This window comes from Halichoeres trimaculatus, unplaced genomic scaffold (assembly GCF_033239565.1).
Source record: "Halichoeres trimaculatus isolate MK-OKI-2021-1 unplaced genomic scaffold, fHalTri1.1 fHalTri1_scaffold_7, whole genome shotgun sequence".
Lineage (NCBI taxonomy): Eukaryota > Metazoa > Chordata > Actinopteri > Labriformes > Labridae > Halichoeres > Halichoeres trimaculatus.
In genome coordinates, this window is record NW_027437185.1 from 14,988,810 (window position 1) to 15,012,024 (window position 23,215).

A 23,215-nucleotide genomic window follows, 5' to 3' on the forward strand; every position below is an offset into this window, starting at 1 on the left:
GGAGAATGTGACGCATCTCAAGTCTTGCAAGACATATGTTACTTGAAATTTGAAAAAAGTTCACCTTCTCAGTTTTGAGTTTTTGTTGTGTGTTTTTATGCTGTTCAGAGTTGTCTTGGTCTAATATTCTTCAAATATCTTCCCTGGAAAAGTAACTGCCTGAATGGCAATACTTTATGTTGCTCTACAACCTGTATAATGGGGCCTTCTCTGATTAACAAGCTTTGCAGGCCATGGGCACTCATGTATGCCCACACCATCAGTTTTTGAAACAGTCAGCTGATATACGAAGCAGTTTGATTCTCTGTCCTTTAGAGCAGAGGAAAGCGCGTCCATGATTTCCAAAAAGAACGTTATATTTTTCATGTTTGTTTTTCTATCTTGCATGGTACAGTTTAAACCTGCAGTGGTGAACAAACTGAGTCCACAGACCAAACAATTTGGAGAAGAAGGCCGGATAATCATGGATATCCAGTGTTGATTTTTTACCTCGTTCTTTTCATTTAGAGATTTCTTAGAATCTATTACTCCGATTATTTTATTAAATGTAGATGATTAAATTGAATTAATTGCAATTTTATGTTCCTTAACAAAATTCTTAAGTTGTTATAGTTATGTTATATTCATGTTATAAATATCACTAGCCTGTTACAAAATTATCTTTTTAGATTAGACCTGTCTACCAGGTGTGAAGGTTGACATTTTGTTTGTTGGAGACTACTTTGTTGTCCCTGTCACAACTCTCTTGATACATGTTGGCATGAAGTCTAAAATTGCACATCTTTTTCATATCACAACAAAAAAATTCAGTTTCAACATTTAAAATATTGTCTTTGAAATTTTCAAAATAAATTTATTTTTTATCATTTAGTAATGGTTAAGTTTTGTTTTATCAACGTTTTGCACAGCTCCTCAACTTTTCTGGAACTATGACTGCCTTACGAACCAAAATGTAAAAACTGAAACTGTATTTTTACATTTTCATCTGGAAGTTTAACATGTATGAGAGTTGGTTTTATTGCCTTTGGTGAGGGGATTCCCTGCTGTTTGTCTGTTTTTTTGTGGTTTTGTTGTTATGCCAAACTAACAGGTTTTGAGATCTTTGGCTTTATATTCAACACTTACCTTAGAATCATGATCTCTCCAGAAAGAAAATCATCACCGTGTCTTTGTCAAAGCACTTACATGTGCTAGCATGTGCATTTACCCTTGTTAATATAAGATCATGTAAATAGCAGTGGTTGTTCTGACACCTAACTGCACCTATAGGCTATATTTACAATCTACATTTTTGCACATAATGGAAACCCTGGTATCTTGACTGGACTTCAGAATATGTTTGTGCTTTAGATGAAGTTTCAAAAGACAGCCTGAACATTTCTTTTTTGTAAAGATTTTTGCTGCTAATTGTGCTTTCAAGACATTCACTGTTGAATCTCCATCAAATGTTCTTCTTAATGATACCCTCTTTCAAGCTCGTTATCTGAAAACAAACAATCTGCGTTGTCTCAAGGCTGTCAAATCCTCTCAGCAGAAGGGCAGCATAATTAGCGTAGGATTGTTGGCATTTCCTACCTCCTGCTCCCTCTGGAAGACAACCACTCTGCCTCCTTTATCCCCGGTGGCCAACAGCTCCCCTGATGAGTTAAACTCCACCGTTGAGATAATGTCAGCTGCAACACAGGGAAGAGAGCAGAGAGGGGGGAGAAAATGTCAGCGTGGACGTACACAAAGCTGTCAAGGTATCAGTCAGACAAAACGAGAGACCTTTTAAGGAAGATCTGGTAGAGAACCTTCTGGAAAATATGTCAGAGGAAAGAGAAGGAAAGGGAAAAGGAATCTCGTGATGAATCCACAGAGGATGCTCCGGCACAGATACCCTCGTTTGATGAAATATGGGTTAGAAGAAGCCACTGCATGAGTCACTGCATGATATCAACTAATTGTCTGAGTGAGGTGAGACGATCTGTGTCATCTAATGGCTGTCCTGCTTTTTCAAGACACTCTGCTGCTACACTAATAATGCAATTCACCTCTCACCTCCTGGCTGCAGGACCGCGTGCTGCTCAGCGACTCTCCTGCTTCTTCATTAAAAAACACAGCTGTAACCCTTTACACCGTGCATGCTGCAGGTATCTGTCTGAAGGTGTGCAGTTTAACTTCACTTCTCTGCAGTGCATCAACAGGAAAACACTTGTAAGACACAATCCACTGAATACTCTTCTTACCCAACATTTCTCTGTGTTAAAGCGACAGTTGATTCAAAAGTAAATAATAGACACCTACCCCTAAGGTAGCTTTTCCTCTCCTCCTCAAAGACATACATCTGCATGGATGTAGGAGAGGCTAATGGTGGCTGTAATTAATACATAGCCCCTGGCTACAAAGGCACAGCATAATGTCTGCCTCTCACACACACTCATACAAAACCACACACTACAGTGCAGGCTATCCCTCTGTTAAACAGTGACTGAATATTAGGCTGTGAGGGAGGGAAAAAGAGTGAGCGCTTGTTGTTTTGTACCCCCCACGCCCTCTGTGGACCTGCTACTGGCGGAGCTCTGAACAGGAGAGGGGAATGTTGCTATGGAGACCGTTTCCATCTCTAGCGGCAGTCAGAAGGGTGTATGCAGTGTGTGAGTGTGTGAGTGCCAATAGCTCTCAGACTTTAGTTGCTGATGCTAGCTGTAATTCAGCAGACACGGAGAGAAAGTGCTGCAATAGAGTGAAAACCTGCGACTGCATCTGGGGGAGTGTGTGCAGTTCAATGCAGCAGCACAGCTTCAGACAATGGAGCCCCTGCAGACCGGCTCCTCTGCTCATATGATGTGCATCACAGAAACCAATGAGCGGTATATGTGTGTGTGTCCTCCTTGTTTCATTTAACTGTTGAAGAGAAGCCACATTCAGAAACAGGCAGCAGAGGGGTTCCTACTGCCATGAGCTGATAATGACACACAGTGGGAGGGGGCAGGCAGATCCTAATCATATATGAAACAAGGAGCTAATAATGTTTCGCAGACTAGTCACTCCCTGACCTAATTACATTCTGGGAGAACCCCACCGACTACCCATATTGCTGCTGCTGCTGTGTACACACTCACACAAATCTGAAGTTATCAGCCTTTCTGTATTTACAGGAATCCACATTGTGCATGCACAGAGATTCCTCGCCAATCCCCCAGCACACACACACCCTCACGCTCACACATACACATACACACAGTGTACAGAAGTGTCTTCCCTTGTACCATCAAGCCAAAACCACTGGTGTGAGTCGAACAGAATCGGCTTAGAGGTCAGCTTTCTCAAATCAAAGCTTTTCCCTTTTTTTTCCCTTCGAACCCTTCTTTCTCTTTCACTTCCCCCTTCCTTCCTCTTCTCCTTTCCTCATCATCATCACATTAACTCACTGAGGAGAAGCAGTAATTGATGGGTGCCGTTTAACGAGTTTACACACGGATACATCCTTCAATCATCTCCCCGGATGAGGAATCGGAGCGAGGCGGCGAAGCAGAAACTCACAGTCACATGATGGAATGCTTCCTTAAATGAGTTTTTCTTCATGCAAATGAATTCAAACCTGATGAGGCGATCTATCTATTCTGCTGCTGATGGACTTGTATTTGAATGCCGACGTGAAGTTACTAAAGATAAAAATTCTATTATAGGGAATGAATTGATTAGCAGCTGAGTTGCAGATGGGTGGAGTCCCTGTGCTGTTTCCACTTGTGTCAGGTCAGATTTTATTACGTGAGCATCAGCAGGCTCAAGGTGGACTGGAATTAGCATCGGCCTGAAGACTCTGCTAATCAAATGTGTACTTACACACACTCTCCTTCTCTTTCCCACACACACACACACACACGCACACAGCTTCATCAGCAGACCATAACGAAATGAAGCTCATAAATCCTGTGGCCAGCCAGGTCTGACACACAGGTCAGCAGCCTCTTTGATACATCAGAGGGAGACGCTCAAGATAACACACATCCATCACCAGTAATCACACAAGATGTGTGTGTGTGTGTTTTAGTTTATATGACTGTAATAAAACAGGCATGTGTTCTGCAGCTCTTGTCTGTTTCAATCTGGACCTCAGTAACCCTCCCTTCAGCATGCAATATAGAATCATGAGTCCCGTTGATTGGATGGAAACATAGATATGCATTGATTTTGGAATGAAACTGCTGAACGAGAAGCCAGGAGCGCCAAGCAGGCAGGCAGGGAGGATATTGAATGTATTTATAGATGCCAGAGCATGCAACATCTATCATGCACAACAGAGAGGGCCACGAGAAGAAACAAGAGAGGGGGGAAAAGTCTGCACAAGGAGGATTGTTCCTCAAAGTAGGTCAATAAAAGATTGTATAGAGTCTTCTCCTCGGCACAAGCTACAGAAATAGTAGCACCCTGGCTAACCTCTAGATAAAGTGTAATCCTGTCAGGGGTGAGTAAGGAAAAACAAAACCAAGGGAGGCTTGATCCTGTGGCCCTGCAGGGTTGTGTAAGGCAGACAGAGCTGAAATGGTGTGACTACATGGAAAGCAAGTTGCGTAAGTGCTGTGCAGTAATTCCAGGTACAGAGGGAGGGATGTTAGCTACATGATGTCGTGTAGATGCTTTGTTAGCGTTAGATGTTCAGAAGAGAGGATTACTGCACTTGTGCCTGAGCTGCCTGCGTCAAAGGATCACACAGGGGGATAAACCAGGTCCGTTCTTGCACTCTCTTTTACTGATAATCAAAATATCCAGCAGTGGGCCTTTTTTTTTTCGTTACATAAAACAAACATGTTCCAAATTTGAAATCCTGGACATGAAATCTGACAGTTCCTCAGCTGCTGATAACGGCTTCTTTTCACACCCACAACAATAGAGATCAATCAGAATTTTGAATACACCCCACTACCTGCTGGTCTGGTACCCAGCCATATGATTAAGGCTTTATTAAGCTTTATTAGCTGCACACAAAGCGACCGAGCACAATGCAGCTCTCTACATCTGAAGAGCACGACTCTTTGTAAGATCTGGAGTGAACAAGCTAATTAACCTGGTTTCTGCAGGATCAGCCCCTTGAGAGTGAAACAGAGTGTGTATGAGAGTGTGTGTGTGAACCCTTTCCTTTTGGTGTGTGCGTTCTTTCCTGTATCCCCACACTCCAGGGAGCTCAGGGTGAAATGGGCGAGACATGTTACTGCTTCACTTCTCACACTTCATTAACACTTCACCGTGGCACACATCGGACCGCAGACACAACACAGGACCAGGCTAAGAAACGAGGAGAAGTGGGAAAAGAGCTGAAATCATCGATCAATTTCTGCTCCTACTAACACGAATACCAAGAGGAACGATTTCCAAATGCGTGTTATTTGGTATTCTCTTAGAAATTGAAGATGTAGGAGGGGGATGGTGGCGAAGCGGGGGCGCACAGAATTATAATCCAGCACAACAAAACAAAAGCTGTCTCTCCCTCTCGATCTGTCTGTGCTGCTTTGGTGCAATCCCTTTCATGTTCCTGTTTTCAAGGCTGGAGTGAATCAAAGATTAGATGGTGTCTGCGCTGACTTAAATCCTGCCTCTACAGCGACCTTATCACCAAAAACATGAAAGACTCACAGTGACGCGCCTTCCACGAACAGGACGTGGAATTAGCCATCAAAACTTACAAATGTAGCCCATTATAAAGTCCAGAAAGGTCAAACACTGCTTAGCCTTCAGGCTAGCAGTGCACCCTCTAAGTCTCATACAGAACATCGATCACAGCAGCGCCTGACCAGGAAATAAGACCAGAGATAAGATTTTCGTTGTAGTCGTCCTACAGTAGCATTTCAGCTGCTTTTCTTTAATAAATTCTCATTAAAATTTCATGGAGCTGCAGACTTAATAAGAAGCTAATCAGGGGATGAAAGCAGCTGCTGGATAAGGAGTGTGACTCGCCCCAACTTCACAGCTTGCCATTAAGCACCCGCCACCCCCACACCAAACCCCACACACACGTAGACAATATCCTTCTTTTGCTATGTGGTGAGGTGGGGCTCGGCGTTTTGAGTGTTTCGTGGTGAATAATGAATGGGACCTGCGGGTATGGTGGGGCTAAGGCTTTTTTAGTGCCGGGGTCCTAAAGTGTGGCCCCAGGCCGTTTGCCTTGGCACAGGCTCGACTCTCATCAGCAGCTGCAATAAAGGCTGTGAGCTCCATGTTACGGGCCTGCATCAGTATTCAGCGGGGCTGGAGGGGTCACATCACACACAAGCTTGTACGCACATCAGACAGACGTGTACGCAGCAGAGGGACAGAAACAACGTGGGGGTGGGAGAGACAGAGGAAAGAGATTACATGTCCTACCAATAGATCTTTAGGTCATTGTTCCGGTGGCTAAATTGTAAAGGAGCAGAAATCAATAGAACAGCAGACATTAGGTGAGGTCCCGCCTCACAGCAGGGGAGCTATTTACATCTTTACTCACAGTGTGGTGTTCTGCTATTAGACAAATTCATCCATTATGGAAACAGTGAAGGAGCAGATCAGAAAATTAGCTGTAGCCAATGTCGAGGAGTGTTACAGTCCATTGCCTCAACACACACTATACACATTATACACAACTGCAATGAGACACAACGCATCCATCCCATCACTATTATCCACACGTCGTCTGGTGGGGGATGCAAATCAGACTCTAATTTTTTTTTTTCGTTTCTCTAAAAGAAAGATAACAGACTCTGAATGTTGGAACCGAAAAGGGATGACCAGCAAAATGTCAGCTATTCAATACCTGTACAATCTGTGCATGCACACACAGAGAGGGTCAATGTACCCGCCCACAGACCCACTCAGGCATGGGATTGGTGCAAGCCAAAGGTCAGCGTGAGTGACATCATTAAAATGTGACATCATTAAAACGTCCTGCTGTGATGGGCAAGCACGGCCTGAGGGGAATCCCAACCAGGGGCCTGTGTGTGTGTGTGCATGTGTGTATCTATGTGTGTGTGTGTGTGTGTGTGTGGTCTGAACAGACTGGGTCTGATGGAACATGAGCACGACGCTGAATTTACGAGGACCAGCGACAGACCCAGACAGCGGCCTGTGTGATCTTTGGCTGCAGACGAGCTTCACACCACTTAGGAGACAAGGATTGAGAGAGTGAAGGGACACACACACACACACAGATTCACACACTCTCATTCATGATATATGAGCTGTGACGATCAGTCATAAATTAAAGCCATAAAAAATAACAAAAGTGGCCTCATCTTGTTTCGAAAGCGCAGATGGGCAGCAGAGCAGACAGACACGTTTTACACCCTCTGAGCTCTGACTCTCTGCTCGCTCAGTCACCCTCTCCTGATCCACTGAATGTGACAGAGTCACAGAGAGAAGCTGCAAGACAGAAGATCCCCTCCTGTTTTTCATCTCAGCACACACATCAAACAAAGATATCCATCACACCCACTCCCACCCCCCACTCCTTCACTTCTCCTCGCTCTCAACCAGCGAGTGTGTTTAGGAGTGACAGGGAATCATCTGTAAGAGCAGGAGCGGAGCAGACGATGATGCTTTTCTAGATCTAAATGGAAAAGGAGAGCAGCAGGAGGAAAATCTGCTTCCTGAGCCTTGACTTTGTCTCTTCATCAACCTGCTGGAGCTCCTGTAACCTCAGCTGGTGGGGAATGGGAGAAACTGGTGGTCACTCTGACCCACCTCGCAGCTACATATACCCTCTAACAACCTCCATAACCCCCTCCATCTATTGTATCCCATATTTGATTTATAGAGATGCTACATTTCAAAGAAACACTATTGTTTCCACAGTCGTATATCATGTTTTGGTCCTGTTTGTTCTATTTTTCCTCATGGTGAGTGGGTGGTGAAATATGCCTATTGTGAAAAATTCAAAGCTTCCCTGATGCTGCAGAGACTATTATGGTTACTGAACGACAAGAAAGCTGGCTTTATTGATTCCACACATCTCTACAACACCTTAAAACCTGTTTTTTTATTTTACAAATACACAAAGCTTTCAACCAAAATCTCAATCTGAGATAAAAATGTGTAACTTGGTGTATTTAAATAGGTCTCATCAGCCCTGTGTCATGCTTCATTACAACGTCACATAACGACATTGCGGTGAGTCTATATAAAACAAATCAGCTCAAACTGCTGTGCTAAAAAGCCCCCCGGTAGTTTTATTATCTCTGTGATATCAGCACAGCAGTAAATGTCCATAACCGATCTGCATAATCACTGAACGAGGAGCCGAGCTGGTAATGAGATTAATGGAGGCTTTTACCTGTAAATCAATGTTTTATGTTGATCAATGAGCTAAGCAGCTTGCGGAGGACAGGTGCAGCTGATTGGTGGAGCATTGGGGAACTATTAAGCATCAAACAGTTAACAGGCTGATAATCAAGAGGGTGATGTGTGTGGTCAATGAGGAGGAAACACACACATGTGCTGGGGATGCTTTTATAGCTGTGTGGAGCTGAGGGGAAAAAGCTATTGTTTAGAGCTCTAGTCATAAGCATGTGTAGTAAAGATAGACTCTGTGTGTGTATGTGTGTGTGTGTCAGAGAAGGGGGGGGGGGGGGGGGGGGCATGAAGAGGGGTCATATTTCCTCTTTAAAATTGGGGCACCGTCTCTGTCTCTGTTTAATTATTCCAACAAACTCTCCAGCGAAAAGAAAATGTATCTTTCATCATTTATTCATCGTTTCTACTGCATCACATGTTCACTTCAGACAGTCCGAGAGGCTTTTATTCCACTGCTGCCCGTAATACAGATTAAATCCCTCTGATTCCCTTCGGTCAGGATTGTCATCCTAAAATAGCAGGTATGATGGGAAGCCACCTCATCATCCTCTGATATTGATACCAGCCTCCATGTTTATGGCAAAAGACTAGAATATTCTCCACCTACCCCTTTAACAACTATTTCTGTGTCTGATGTGATTAAATGTACTTTAGTGTACCTTTATAGTGACCAATAAGCGACATAAGTGAAGTTTTTTCTACAACCTGTAAATACATTTTCGCACTTTCCTCCTCTTCCTTTATTACTCCTATGCAGTGACTGGTGTCTCAGCTATGATATCAGCACCCCTCCAGCTACAGCCTCAGGTTATTTTCTCCATCTCTATTTCTCTCAACATCAACCCTTTAAATACCTTCGGTTGCATAGTTGTGGTCGCGAAGGAAGCTGTTGTTGATTTTCCGGGTGTCACTCTCCTCCTCCATTGATGAATCGGCTGCTTCGGGATCCTGAACGCGGCAGACCTGCTCCCATCATGCCCGGTACCGTCAGCAGGCGGGCTGTGGGACCAGCGGGGGGCCTGTCATGGCTCCAGATCTCCGGTGGAAGCAACAACAATCGCGATCAAATACCTGCTAAAATGACGGTGATGTACGGGCAAGTCCTGTCCACACCTCAGGGCGCATCCAAAACACGCACAGTCCGCGGCGCAGTGACAGTGCCGAATCCAACAGGGGATTTAACAGCCTAATTATGCGCGTGTTAGCTCCTCTGCCTCCAAAGAAATCGAGTATCTCCCAGAAATACCAGAATAAACTCAGACCAAATGTTGTCCTTAAGGTGTCTGAACCCGCAGCAGCAGAAGCAGCGCACTCCGTAAATCTCTTTGGCAGGATTGGAGTTTAGGCAAGCTAGATTTGCCCCCTCCCAGTGCCGACGGGGCGGGTGGGATTATGCGTCAACAAGGTTGCTCCGATCACTTCAGTGGTTAGACCCTCATCCAGAGAGGTGGACACCTTCACCTTCCAGTCTCCGGATCCTGCGGGGCTCTCCTCTCCTTCCCGTGTCTTCATTCATTCACTCACCGGCGCCTGTGATCCCTCAGCTGACTCACTGCGCAGAGCTCTACTGTAGTCACCCACCGCGCTGCTGCTGCTGCTGCTGCTGCTGCGCTTCAGCAAAGCGGGGCCCCTCCCATACTGCTGCCTGCCTGGCTCTTTAAAAAACCCACAAGCAGCAAATGTGACGCTCCCTCGCACCACCAGCAGCACAGACAAGGAGTTTTAACTCTTGTGTGCGCACAGCGTGATGACCACCGGCGAGGTTCGTGCGTGTAAAGTCGACAGCTGCCGTATGGCCTGGTAGCAGGTTGTCTCTTAAGCCTGATAGATCCTGCACCACCATTACCATCCCTGCATACTGTTTCAGGGGCATCTATGCATTCAGCAGCGAGGCCGTGCTTTCCTCTCTGGCCCACTTACCAGCAGGAGACAAGGAAGCTTTATAACTTGTCTTATAGGAAGCACATGACATTGTGTATCTGTGAAAACAGTTTTTTTTCAGAGGGAGAAAAGTTCAGATTCAGAGAAATCCAGCACAGAGAGCCACAGGGTGGGAGGGATGAGTGGAGAGAGCTACAAAGGGCTCGGAAAAGAGGGCAGAAGAAAATGGAAAAACCCAGACGCTGATTAATTAGATTAGTAGGGCCGCCGTCTGCCCCTCTTTCAGGAAAGATCTCATTTCCATGCTGAGTTTAATAACACCACACACAACCAGCTTTCTACTTCTGGTCAAACCCCTAATCTTTAATGAGTGTGTGTTGCATCAGTGTGTGCATCCCTGCCCTTATCTACTCACTTTACTCTAAATCTCCTCAGCTTCCACAAAGGGACTGGGTATCTTCCCTCTTGCGAGATTCAGCACACACTAGCATACATGCAAACACACACACACACACACTGTAGCAGCAGCAGCAGCAATAAAGAGATGGTGGAGCCCTCTCTCCTAAATGCATTAGCTCTCTAATCCATGCAACCATTTGCACACCCAATCCTCTGCTCCTGTACTAATGGGGATCTGGCTGTGAGAGAAGCATGCTGCTCCTAGCGTAAAAAAAGCAGGGGCCTTCCTACACATGCTATTTTACACCCCATCACCCTCCAACCTTCATCTCCATTGGAATACATTAGAGGGCGTTAGCCATGCGGGGGGATAATGAAGGCTGCTGGAGCGAGTGTCGGGGGCCCGTGATTCTCATGCTTCCGTATTTACAGTCATCTGCTCCCCTAATGAAATCTGCACGGAGACTCTGCCATCCTTGACCCTGGCTGAGTAGTCAGCGGTGCTTCCAATCTCTATCAATATTTAAACAGGGTGTGTGAGCACAAAAGAAACACAAAGACTTGGGCTAAGTTACAGCTGAGCAGCAAGACCAAAAATGAAATTGAAATGGAATCAGTGAAAGAAACAATGGGTTCAGCAGAATGGAGCTGCACGGGTGAGAGGCTCAGGTTTGTCAGATTTTGTCAGACGGTGAGGGGGAGATACAGGCAGATGAAGGGCAGGTCGGGTACTCAGAGGCTCAGAAATATTTGACTGTATAATGAAGGAATAAGTGGAGAATAGTGCTTGAAGCCAGCGCTTGGGATCAATGCAGCAGGAATAACATCCACCATTTCTCTGCCTTCCCTCTGTCCTCATCCCTGTGCATGTATACTGATCTCCTCTCCCCTCATCCCCCTTTCTCTCCTACTTAGTCAAAACAGGACCAGCCACTGGAGAGAGGAGAGCATCTGAGCAGCAAATATTTCTTTCTGTCTTGGTCCATTCAGTGGCTCCAGATGACTGAACATCAGTGAGTCTGGTTCTGCTCAAGGTTTCTGCCTGCCTCGAGAACTTTTTGTCACCGTTACCACTGTTTCTTTCATAGTAGCTCAAGATTTGGTCATTAAATCACTGGTAAGCAGTGAATGTAGACCCGCTTTTTGAGTATTGTTGTGATTTTGCACCAAATTAATCATTGCAACAGTCTCCCTCTGCTCTCAAATATAGCAGAGTTGATCCCAGCTCTACACACGAAGATCTTTTCAGGACCTCTGTTCAAAATGCTTCAAGTTTCCACACTGTGTCCAATTTAACACTCATCTCCTCTACCGCCAGCTCCTTTTCTCCTCTACTCTCACACTTCTCTCGCTCATTACTCCCCATCTCCCACCCGGCTGCGTAAGAGACCTGTGACAGCGTGTCTACGAACCCAGCTGCCATGTGTCAGACTTGTAGGAAATGCTCGGGGGGCCCCAGGAATTGGAGAGCGTGTCCTCGATTCTCCTCGTTGGTACGGACAAAGTGGGTTAAATTAGGCCTGAGCAGCCCAAACATAGGGACACAATCACACAGTGATGATATTTTAGTCATGCCCAATTGCTTTCCTTGATGTGTGGTAATTGTTTGACCTGGGGAGGCCGGCGTGGGGCTACAGGCAGCGGAGGTGCTGTCTGCATACCAAGCACCATACATGCACATACGTGTACACAGGAGAATATACATATATGTGGCTTCACAACCAGCTCCACAGCTCAGTTATAAGCCTTCACTGCAGCTCCTTCATATCTTATAACTGCAGCCGCCGCTGTATTGATCACTGAGTAACGTCTGATTTAAACAGGGAGGAATATTGATCATTCTAATGCAGCTGATGCAACAAATTTTGTCCATGCTTTTTGTGGACTAATAACCAAACAAACAGAGGATTAATGTTCAGTGTGAACCATCAATTTCTTAGCATGCTAAAGCTGCTAGTTAGCGCCATAAGGCTGAAGAGAGGAGTGTCACTAATTTATAAAACATAAATAAATCAGGTGTCAGAGAAATGCTAACTTTGAGCTGATACTAAAACTGCTTGAATATACACATATCTTGACACCCCTCAGCCAACATGGGATGGTAACGCCCAAATGTTGGTTTGTCTGATGTCTAGTGTAGCCAGCAGATATTGATAGAGAAGAGGCTTCCTGCCAATATGTACTCTTCACTGAATGTCCTTTCTTCACTGTACAACTGGAAACTATCAAGAAGAGAAGGAACAGAGTTGGACTTTAGATGTCTGTTTACAGACAAAGCTAAATATTTGCCAATTGTCATACGATTGACGTACTGCAAGGCTGATGTGTTTTCTTTTTTGGGGGAAAACCCAATAATAGCCGGCTTGAATAGAGGGATTATTTGTTTATCAGTGGACAAACGTTTTTAGCAGAGAAACCAGCGTGTACCCAGAGAGGAAACACAACTCCCACTCAATGCTCATGACTGCATCGTCCGTGGACGACAACTTATCAGACTGTGACAGACCAGGACGTAAACATTGTTTCATAATATTCCCTAATTTTACTTTGGTCATAAAATCTGTTTCTGTTTATCATGATTTATAGGTTCACTCATTATTTACTTTCCATAGGCTATTGAGTCCATGTTTGGTCAGAACCTCAGCCCCAAACCAACTTTTTCATTAAATAAACAAAGTCAAATCTGTATTTTGAGTATCAGCAGTTATTGTTGCTTGTTTGCAGTCAAACCTGGTTAACTGAGGTTGGATTAAGAATTCACATTTAATTACACACACGCAGACATCGCTGGTGTATCAGTGTAAAGTGTGACCCTGTTAACTGGTGACTCTCGGCCGTTAATCACGGCTGCCGTTCCTATACAGTCTATGCTGCTGTCAGCTGAAAGTCACCAGTTAACATGGTCGCTATTAACGCCGAAACACCGGTTGCGCTGTACCGGTCGAAACTCAACAGACGTTGTCTCTATTGTGTGGTATTGTTTTTGACAGCTGTCCACAGAAAAAACACACATTTTGATGCTTCTAACAGGTTGAATTTAGTGTTTAAAAAGTGCTAACTCGTCTGAATGAATGGCAGCTAAATGCTGCTTCTGCGGTTGAGATGCGTGCGCATCTTTATGACGACGTAGACTGATAATCCCTCTATACCAACACCAATAACACCAGACTAAAAATACCAGGGTGCTTCGTTCTGACACCAAAAACTGCGTTATCTGCTTATAAGTTCTTAGTCTTAGAAAGCATTTAGTGCTTATAAAAGGGTTATCCACCCAACATCTTTTCTTTTTGTATGTGTATTTTATTAAAGCCAAAAAACGTTGTCTTCTGTTGCTAAAAGTAAGACCTACAAAACTGATGGATTGGCCAACCAATGAGCAGTCCAACAGTCATCTGAAAGTCTTTAGAGTTATTTAACACATCATCTTGTTCACCAACTGCCCCGTACAACTCACTTTAATCTGAAGTTAGGGATTTAATGGTAATAGCTAACCACAAGGCATAGAGCCCACCATATGATGGTAGAGCAATGAGCTAACCTGAGTAACACTAACTGGTAGAGCAGTTAAGGTGCAGTCTCAAACTTCATTATTATCAGGGTTGTGGTGTTATTACCAGTCAGGCATCTTTATCTATATTTTCAGTAGGGGGGAGTATCGGCTAGATCCTCACGATACTTGGGTCACCATTCAATAGTATCACACCGGTGTGATATTATATTATAGCTTTTCTATTCTATTGTGGTTGAAATAAAGAAAATCAGATGCAGTGTTTCATAAATACACTTAACTTGAAAACACAAAGTGTGCCAAGTTTGTCACTCAAACTGCTGTGACATTAAACTAATGTTGCAAAAAATTGTTGGGTGAAAGACGTGGTCAGTTGGTAAAACTGATAAAAGTCACTTGGTGTAGCCAGTGTTACTCATAAAAAATCCAATACTGCACAAAACGTGACTATGATTATTATTTAATCAGTATATTTCACTGTAAAATGATTTAAAACTAACTTAACTAATTTTTATTTTAACAAAAATATTGAAAGTAAGACTTTATATATCAATATTTTAGTCACTGGTCAAAGTATTGGGATATATTGTCGTATGAATATTTTTTCACACCTCTAATTTTCAGTATTTCAGCCCAAAGGGTTAACTATAAACATTCTGACTCTCAAAAATGTCTTCTCAACAAAGCTGATTCCTCTCTTTGAAATCTGAAACTGTGAATCAGTTTTAGTAATATAAGCAGCATGAGCTTTATACGACATGGTTATAATTTTTTACTGATTTAAGCGCTCCTTCTTCTTATCAAACAAATCAAGATGATTATCATTCAGTAGCCTGAGATCCTCCCTCCAAACATTCATTGTCTTCCATTAGCCATGCATCCCACCCTGGCATTAAGAGCAGCTCAACACATGGGGGTAATAGGATTGCCCTGGCAGTCCATCTGTCAGGGGACTGTGCAGCAGCAAACCCCAGGGACGAAGCACCCTGGCCTGGATACACCTGCTTAGTCTTCCCTGTCTCTGCTCTCAGATATTTATACAGTGTTTAAACATAACCTCTGTGAGAATAAAACACGTTCATTCAAGTGTGTAAATGCCGCAAGGAGTGAGTAAAATGCCAGAAAAATACACGCTCGGTTAGAACTTTACGACCTCCTGACTTTAGATATTATGAAAGCAGCTTCTGCTCTGTTAATAGAGTACAGATGGAGATCCAGGGCTGTGGCTGGTGAGTGAGCGGAGCACGATGCAGGGTGGGGGAGGAAAGCTGTAGCGAGCACAGGGCCTGAGCGAATGAATGAGAAAAAGATAAAAAGATGAATGTATAGTTTTGGTAGGGGGCATTAAATCAAGCCCAGAGGCTGTCCCTAAATCAGACGGCTTTACTCTTGGTGTCATTCCAATTACATCGGGAAGAGACTAATGCTCCATTGCTCCGAGACTTCAGACCAGCAGGATCGGATTTTCTGTTTCCCCCATGACTCTCCTTTCCCCTCCCCCACCCCTCCTTTCCACCCCTCCTTCTACCTCCCCTGATAATGAATTAATTGAAAAGAATGCATGTACAATGATTAGCTCAGGACGCTGCGTTTTGGGTAGAAATTAATCAAGCAAAATTATTTTGTTTGCAGCAACGAGGCTCGGCTTGAGGGTGAACAGATGACGCACACATGACCCATAAGCAGGTATCACAAAGCATACACACACACATGGACACACATTTAAAGTATTCTGCTTGAATTTAAAATAACTGGAGCTGTGAAGTGACACATATGATAGCCTCAAGGTGAAAAAACATGCACACCTTGCTGATTTAAATTTGCTTTCTGGATTTACACTCTAGTCTTGCTGGGAGAAAATGACGCCACTTAACAGAAAATCACTGCATTGTACCTCTCTGGTTGCTAGGAAACAGCAATTGAACTGGCATTGCAATGCAGCACAACAGCTGTCTCCATAATTGGACAATTAAGATCTTAAAATGTCATTATTTTGCTCATATTCATCTCAATAATGGTTCAGGCGCGTCCCAACACGTTCTCTACCGGTTGGGTTAATGGGCTGAACATGAGGAGTTCATGTTGGGAGTGACGCCGGGTTTCATTAAGGGAAATGATCAGTGATGCATTAAAGGTGAGGAAACAGGAAAAACAAAGCATGGCAGCGTTTCTGTTTCTGGAAAAGCCTGGACGGACACAGTGTGTGTGGAGTAAACTATTCTATATATATCCTGCAGCACTTTCCTCCTCATGCACAGATGACAGGGCGGCGAGTAGAAAGTAGGTTAAGCAGGTTAGTGAGTGACTACAAAGCCACCTCCCCATACATGAGCAGGGAGCTGTGCATGCAGAGCTTATGTTCAGCACCGCGGACAGCTCCTCACAGAGCAGACGCTGAGGCAAACAAAAACAGCTCTGAAATGGGTTACAGCGAAATCAACCTGGAAGGGAAATCCAGATCTGATCATTTTTATTCAGCTGTTATTGAGTCACAGAATGTTTGTAATGATGGTGTCACCTAGTGACCAATCCTGGAGCTGCTTCATGTCGCAATAAAGTATCAAATGTGATAATTAACAGACAAGCCACAAACAGCAGCAGTTATTTTAATACAGTATAGCTTTTAAAATGGAATAAGATCTTGAGTCTTAAGGACACAGAAGAAATTGAAAACTCAACATTGGCCATTTTTTGTATAAATATCCACTGTTGTCCAGAATCAGCTGCAAGTTTAAGGGAACAATACAAATAAACCCTGCTGAGAAATAGTGCAGAAGTGCAGAAAGAGTTGTCAAATTAACTGACTTTATCCAGTGAGGAGCATGAATCTCTGTCCAAAACTGTTTTCAAGACCCAGAAAAATACAAAGATATCTTTTTAAAAAAGCACAACTTGAAATTTTTGTGGGGTGAGATGAAGGTACTTTAGGGATTCATCATTTTGAACCAACAGCACATAATTCTAAACATCAGTCAGACCACATTTGCTATTTGTAGGCCAAGAATGCCATAAAAAAAGTCACTGGTTCTAACTATTCTTGAATCATTGTTTCCTGGTTTCCAAAGTCTTCAGAGATAAAAAACCAACTGTGTTCAAGACTGATGATATTAAACAAAATATGTGATGAGCATGTGTTATTTTCACATTCTAAAGAGGTGGTATTGTCAGTTTTCATATTTATCAAACAAATATAAAGTTTAAAGGGTTGGATGTTGATACTAAAGTATAGCAAAGTTTCAAACTGTGACATGTGTTGGCTTGTTCAAAAAGTCAAATGAAAAATATCACAATCTCCCTCAAAGGGCATTATGACTACATTTACCTTTTCTTTGTTGTGGTTTCAGTTTTTTGGTTGATTCCCTCCTTTTGGGCTCCAAAACATAAATATAGATATTTTTTTTTTATAATTTGTCATTTTAGATTGAGAAATTCCTGTTAACTTAGTGATGATGCCTTTTTAACATGGCAACAGTGGAGGAGGATTCTGGAGAGCAAGCACTGAAAAGAGACCTCTAGAATTAAGCATTTTAAGCTGAAATAAGGGTTTTTCAAAGACACCAGTCTGAAAGAATGAGATGCTTCTGTGTAAAGTTAGGAGCAAAGCTAATAAAAGGAAGACATCAAAGTAAAAAAAATGAGCACAGTGCCTCATCTTAATCGATTAAAGCTGTAATATGGATTGGAAACATTGCAGAATGCAAAAGCTTTAGAGTAAAGCATCTAACATTACACAGTTAAATGGGCCTTTGCTCTAACCTAAAAGGCTTTTGCTGAATTCAGGTTGAATGTTGCTCACAGGAGCGGCAGCAGTGGGAAAAGCCTGACCCTCCATCTGAACCCACTCCCTCCCTCTTCTTCCTCAGTTTGCCAGAGAGACTTCAGTCATGATCCAACCAGCCCCATGTGACAGCAGAACATGTTCCCCATGCACCTCGGCTCAAGACCCCTCAACACACACACTTAAACACACACACACAAACACATAAAGCACACAGCTTTATTACAATAGTCCTCACACACACTCAGTCAACAACAAAGACAAACACATGCGAGCGTGTCACACTTAGAGGCTGTAATCTCCAGGAAAATCCCATTTGGCAGAGCAGCTGCCAGCATGGATCACAGATAGTCTGTAGTTGTGGTGCCCACAGGGTGGCAAGCTGTCCATTTTACCAACACACACACACACACACACACACACACACACACACACACACACACACACACACACACACACACACACACACACACACACACACACACACACACACACACACATTTGAGGACAAGCTTAAGGTGGGATCAGGCCCGACCACTGTGCTGATAAATTCATGCCACTTGTTTTAATAGAAACATGTCAATAGGCTCACCCAGTCAGTTTCTCATTTGAACAGGGATTAATTTTTATTGCTCACTGTATTGATCTGTCAGGAGGGATTTTTGTTGCTGAACAGCCTCAGGCTCCTGCTACTTCTGACGTACAAGTGTGAGGAGAATGGCTGGCAAAAGTGGCCTGTCCATCTGTCTGTTTGCCGTGCTGGACATCTGTCAAAAATGCTTTCCTCTGCTAATTTGAAACGTTAAACAGCTTAAAACAGGTTAAAACAGGTTAAAACAGGTTAAAACAGGTTAAAAATATATTATAGGAAACAATTAAACTACATGCAAACCTTTGGAAGACAAAAATGATTATCTTTCAAAATGGTGCATGAGGGAGTGTACAGAAATGAATCTATCCACCTATCCACCTATCTATCTATCTATCTATCTATCTATCTATCTATCTATCTATCTATCTATCTATCTATCTATCTATCTATCTATCTATCTATCTATCTATCTATCTATCTATCTATCAATTTCTCTGTCTGTCTGTCTGTCTGTCCATAAACTACATGGTGTCAAACAGTCCATATAAATCTAAATTAGCCTGTAAACATGACTGGCTTGCCTTCAGCAGTAATAAATCTGATCTTAGAGCACCACCAACTGGCCAGAAAAAGTATCACATGATTAAACCTCTAAAATACCATCAACAAGTCAAGAGATTGAAAATATTTCCTAGCACCCTCTTCCCTTCACCTTATACACCGACGCCTATATACACATCAATTTAAGCTAAAACATAAAAATCAGACACATCCTTTGTGAACAAATTCATGCATCTTTGGATTCACTGAGAACATTTTCTGCTACAGGGATTGAAACTGCAGAGTGTGACATCAAACTGCTAAAACCAGAGAGCCACTTCTGTAAAGAGGGCTGAAACATAAATTGTATTACAAATAATATAATATAATATAATATAATATAATATAATATAATATAATATAATATAATATAATATAATATAATATAATATAATATAATATAATATAATATAATATAATATAATATAATATTTTCTTTATTATTTATCATGACCTGATGGTCTTGGACATCCTTTGCTGGCAGTACAGTGTGCATTGACTTTGTCCTGTCATCACAACTCTGTCCTCTCCCCAGGGGTTTTTCCTCCAGTGCTGGACAAAAAAAGGTTTACAGGGAGAATTCTCAGGGAATAACACATTTAATCAGACAGAGGAAAGCAAATTCAGAGTGGCAGTGGACTTTTAAGGCAGTCAGGGTTATGGATGGTATGGAATGGATGGAATAGTTTGAATAAAAAGGCTCAAATCAGTTGTTATTTTAATGACCAGAAATGGATTAATAAAATCCTGGAAATCATCTTTTAAAACATCTCTTCTTTGCGAGACCAGCCTTTGTGCAATGAGGTGTGGCCATGTGAAGGGTTGGCGCCCCAAATCTGGCAGTATGTGAAACTGTAGGAGAAATACAGTGAAAAAAACTACAAATCTCAAAAACAATTGTCTGCTTTGGGGGTCTAACTGGTATTTAAACATCTCTATTTTTATATTACACTAAGTTTGAAAGCTCCTTGTAAAATTCACGAGTCCTCTGAGAATCATTTTATATTTGAATAAAAATAATAGTGCAACTAAAATATCCTTAAATAAATTAATAGTAATTTAAATTAAATCCATCAAATGACTTCAGACTCAGTAGTGATACTCAGCTCTGGCACTGAAGGGAAACTGAAAATTTCACAAACTATTACTAAACTTTGTTATCAGAGATATTTTCACATAATGAGCTGAAAACAGCATGAAAAGGTTCTTGTGCTAAAAAAAACATTAGTTACTGTGTATGCTTTGGTGTGGTAGACTCTTTTTAAGCTTTGGCTAATCTTTAAAATCATATCGCAACTTGTCTTTTCTGTCTTCTGCAACAAAAAAAATAATCATACCCCAGACTAAAGACAACAGTATGTGAAGTTTACAGTTTGAAGTGGAAGAGGAGACTCTCAAGTGCTTAAAATATCCTGGAGACAAATAGCAGAGCTTCAATATTTAATGTAAAACTGGCATGAACAAACATCGACTGTGATACAGTATCTGCTCTGTGGTGTTTGTTTCCTGAGTGAATGTCCCCCAAAACAAACTCTTCATTTGTGTGTGTGAGTGTATGCACTCTCCTGAGTGTGTATATGTGTGTGTGTTCACAAGTTTCAGATTTCAATCGATACCGGAAATCTTTCTTCTGCTCAACAAGCCCATCTTTGGTATCACTTCATAAATGAAGGATTACAACAAGAATGGCGTCATATATGTGTGCATCAGAGTGAGTGTGTGTGCCTGAGCAAGCATCTCAGATGAGCTCTCCCTGAATTTAACGTGACTGCATCAATATGGGATCCATAATTTGTCCACTGATGGCCCGAGACGCCAAAGCAGAACTAATGACTCTGGCAACACCGAGACCACAACCTGCCAGCTGAGGGCCTTCAGAGAGCTCTGAGCTGAGTGAGAGCACGGGATGTGGGAGCAGTCCTGTGATCTGAAGTGTCCGTCACAGATGTATGAGATCATACACGTGGGCATGAAAACACACTTTCCTGAGAGGAGTGGTGTTAAAGGGCCGTCCATCTCCTCAGACAGACAAGCCTGTGGAGCAGCCAGCAGACTGAGGAGTGGGAGGGGGAGTGGAGCTGGGAGTTTTTACTCCACAGTCACACTTCACTGATCATAAAGTGAGCCAGACTGAGGGGATGTGTCTGCTTGAAGGAGACATTTCCACCTTTCTGAGACTCTCCCTGTGGTGCAAATCCTGCTCCGAGAAGCGTATCGCACTAAAAGCTTTTACATAACCACTTTTTTTTATATTTGTTCTTTTTATTCATTGTTACCTCTCTCTGAATGTGGAATGGGAAAAAATCTGAATTCTTACATAACACACACATACGAAAATCTCCCAGTGAATGGTTTAAGTTTGGGGTAAACAGTAAACATCCCCTTTGCCAGGACAGCCTGGCCGAGCTGCACACACCATCAATACTAATGACATCAGGATACAAAGTATCTCTATGGTAACACAGAGACCCTGGCCCTATCCCACATCCGTCTGTACAACCGGAAAGAGCGGTAAAAAGGCCTGACAGGGGAGGAGAAAGCAGAGAGTGAAGGTAGGAGGAATGGAAAAAGAAAGAAGGCAGTGAATGAGAGTCAGAGAGATAAAGAGAGGGAAGAAAAAAAGGGAGCCAAAACGTCAGAGGGAGAGGGGAGGAGAGTGACGGAGGTCGGAGGCATTGGTTGGTTGAAGCTGGTTTGGAGCCAGAGTCAGAGTGCTCAGTATGAAAACAGGCAGAGCAGTGTGCCGCAGCCAAGCCTGAGATTCAACTCTGCCGGAAAAGAGCTTCTTTCTACCCCCAAAATCTGCACTCTCATCTTCTACCCCCCTCCGCTCCTCCTGCCTCCTTCACCCCATCCATCACCCGCTCCCTTCTCCTGCCTGACCGCCTCGAAGACTCAGCAACACTTTCAAACAGGCCAGATGGGCTCAATGAAATACACCCCACTGTCTGCAGCCACTTAAATCACTGTAATGCTACTTCTCTACTAAGCTAATTTATTTCAGAGCAGTTTTGTCAAAGAGTGTGTAACAAAACCAGTTTAGAAAAAAAAATTGTAGCGTAAGGCAGCTCAGGATAGATTAGTCTGTGCGTGTCGGATTGTGTCAGCCCTCAGAAACATTTACTGTAAATCATTTCCAGTTTCAAATTGGCCGTTATCCTTACATAGCCTTTTGTACTTTGATACACAACAGGCCTCCAGTTACGTTTTTATGCGAGTTGGGTCACAGAGCCATTTGGTCAGATCAATGAGAGCTAATCACAGAGAGCCAGAGCTCAGAGCAAACTGAACAAAGCTCATTTTTTACAACAGAGTAGAGGGAAAAGCTTCTACTTATCCACTTGTGAGTTACAGTGAGACGACTATGGCCGCTAGGTTGGACCCCAGGCTTGTTTATTTAAAGGTTACTGCCAGCCTTATAATTAAAACAAGCACTTGTGTGAGAAATAACATTTTGCTGGCAATATCCAGCTGCAGCATCCAATTCTGCTGTGTGCAAGCAATCTGGCAAAAGCAAATCAATTTTTCATAAAAGTGCTAAAGTGTTAGTGGTAGTTGTGAATAACTGGAAATAAATGCTGACTTCTTCTGTATCACCTGTTAAGTAAACTTGTTTTCTCTACGCTCAGTGTGCAGTTAATAACCTCTAACTGTGTGTGCACTCACACTGTGACACTTCTCCAGTCTTTCTTGATTTCATTTGTCAAAGAAGGTGACAAAAATCTTCCCCACTTCCCCACTTCCCCCCAACCCCTGACGGAAATCAGGAGTCTGTCTCTTAAGCCTGCCTGTGAATATGTCGAGCAAATGAGATAACAAGTGCTGATCCCTCAGAGTCTCATTCAGTCACGTCTGTATAATCCCACTGGAGGAGAGAGAAAGGGAGGGAGGATTCAGGGGATAGGAACAGAGTCAGGGATTAAAAATCTGGTTACATTCCAGGGCGACAAAGATGGTCAACAGGGGCTCCTGTCCAATCTAATAGTTTCATAATATGCTTAACATGAAATTCTAATCCAGGTAAATAATTTCACAACCTCTTTCTTTGAAAGAGTACAAACATTCAAACAAGATGAATTTCTTTAACCCGTAATGGAATATTCGAGTAATTTATTAGTCATGATCTTAAAGCTGCATCTGTTTAATCAAG

The 23,215-nt window shown here is 42.9% G+C and overlaps 1 protein-coding gene across 3 annotated transcripts in view; it reads right to left on the bottom strand.

The window, feature by feature from the left end:
* ppp2r2ba (protein phosphatase 2, regulatory subunit B, beta a) overlaps positions 1-23,215 on the bottom strand; it is a 55,666-nt gene that overhangs the window by 15,075 nt on the left and 17,376 nt on the right. The window contains exons 1-2 of one of the 3 annotated variants that reach the window (XM_074674150.1): positions 9,162-9,897; positions 1,576-1,673 (exon numbers count right to left, since the gene is read on the bottom strand). In XM_074674150.1, coding sequence (XP_074530251.1) covers positions 1,576-1,673; positions 9,162-9,231 — 168 coding nt within the window. In that variant the 5' untranslated portion in view covers positions 9,232-9,897. Of the gene's footprint in view, positions 1-1,575; positions 1,674-2,286; positions 2,462-9,161; positions 9,898-23,215 lie in introns of those variants that run through there. The other 2 variants (XM_074674151.1, XM_074674149.1) reach the window with 2 other exon arrangements.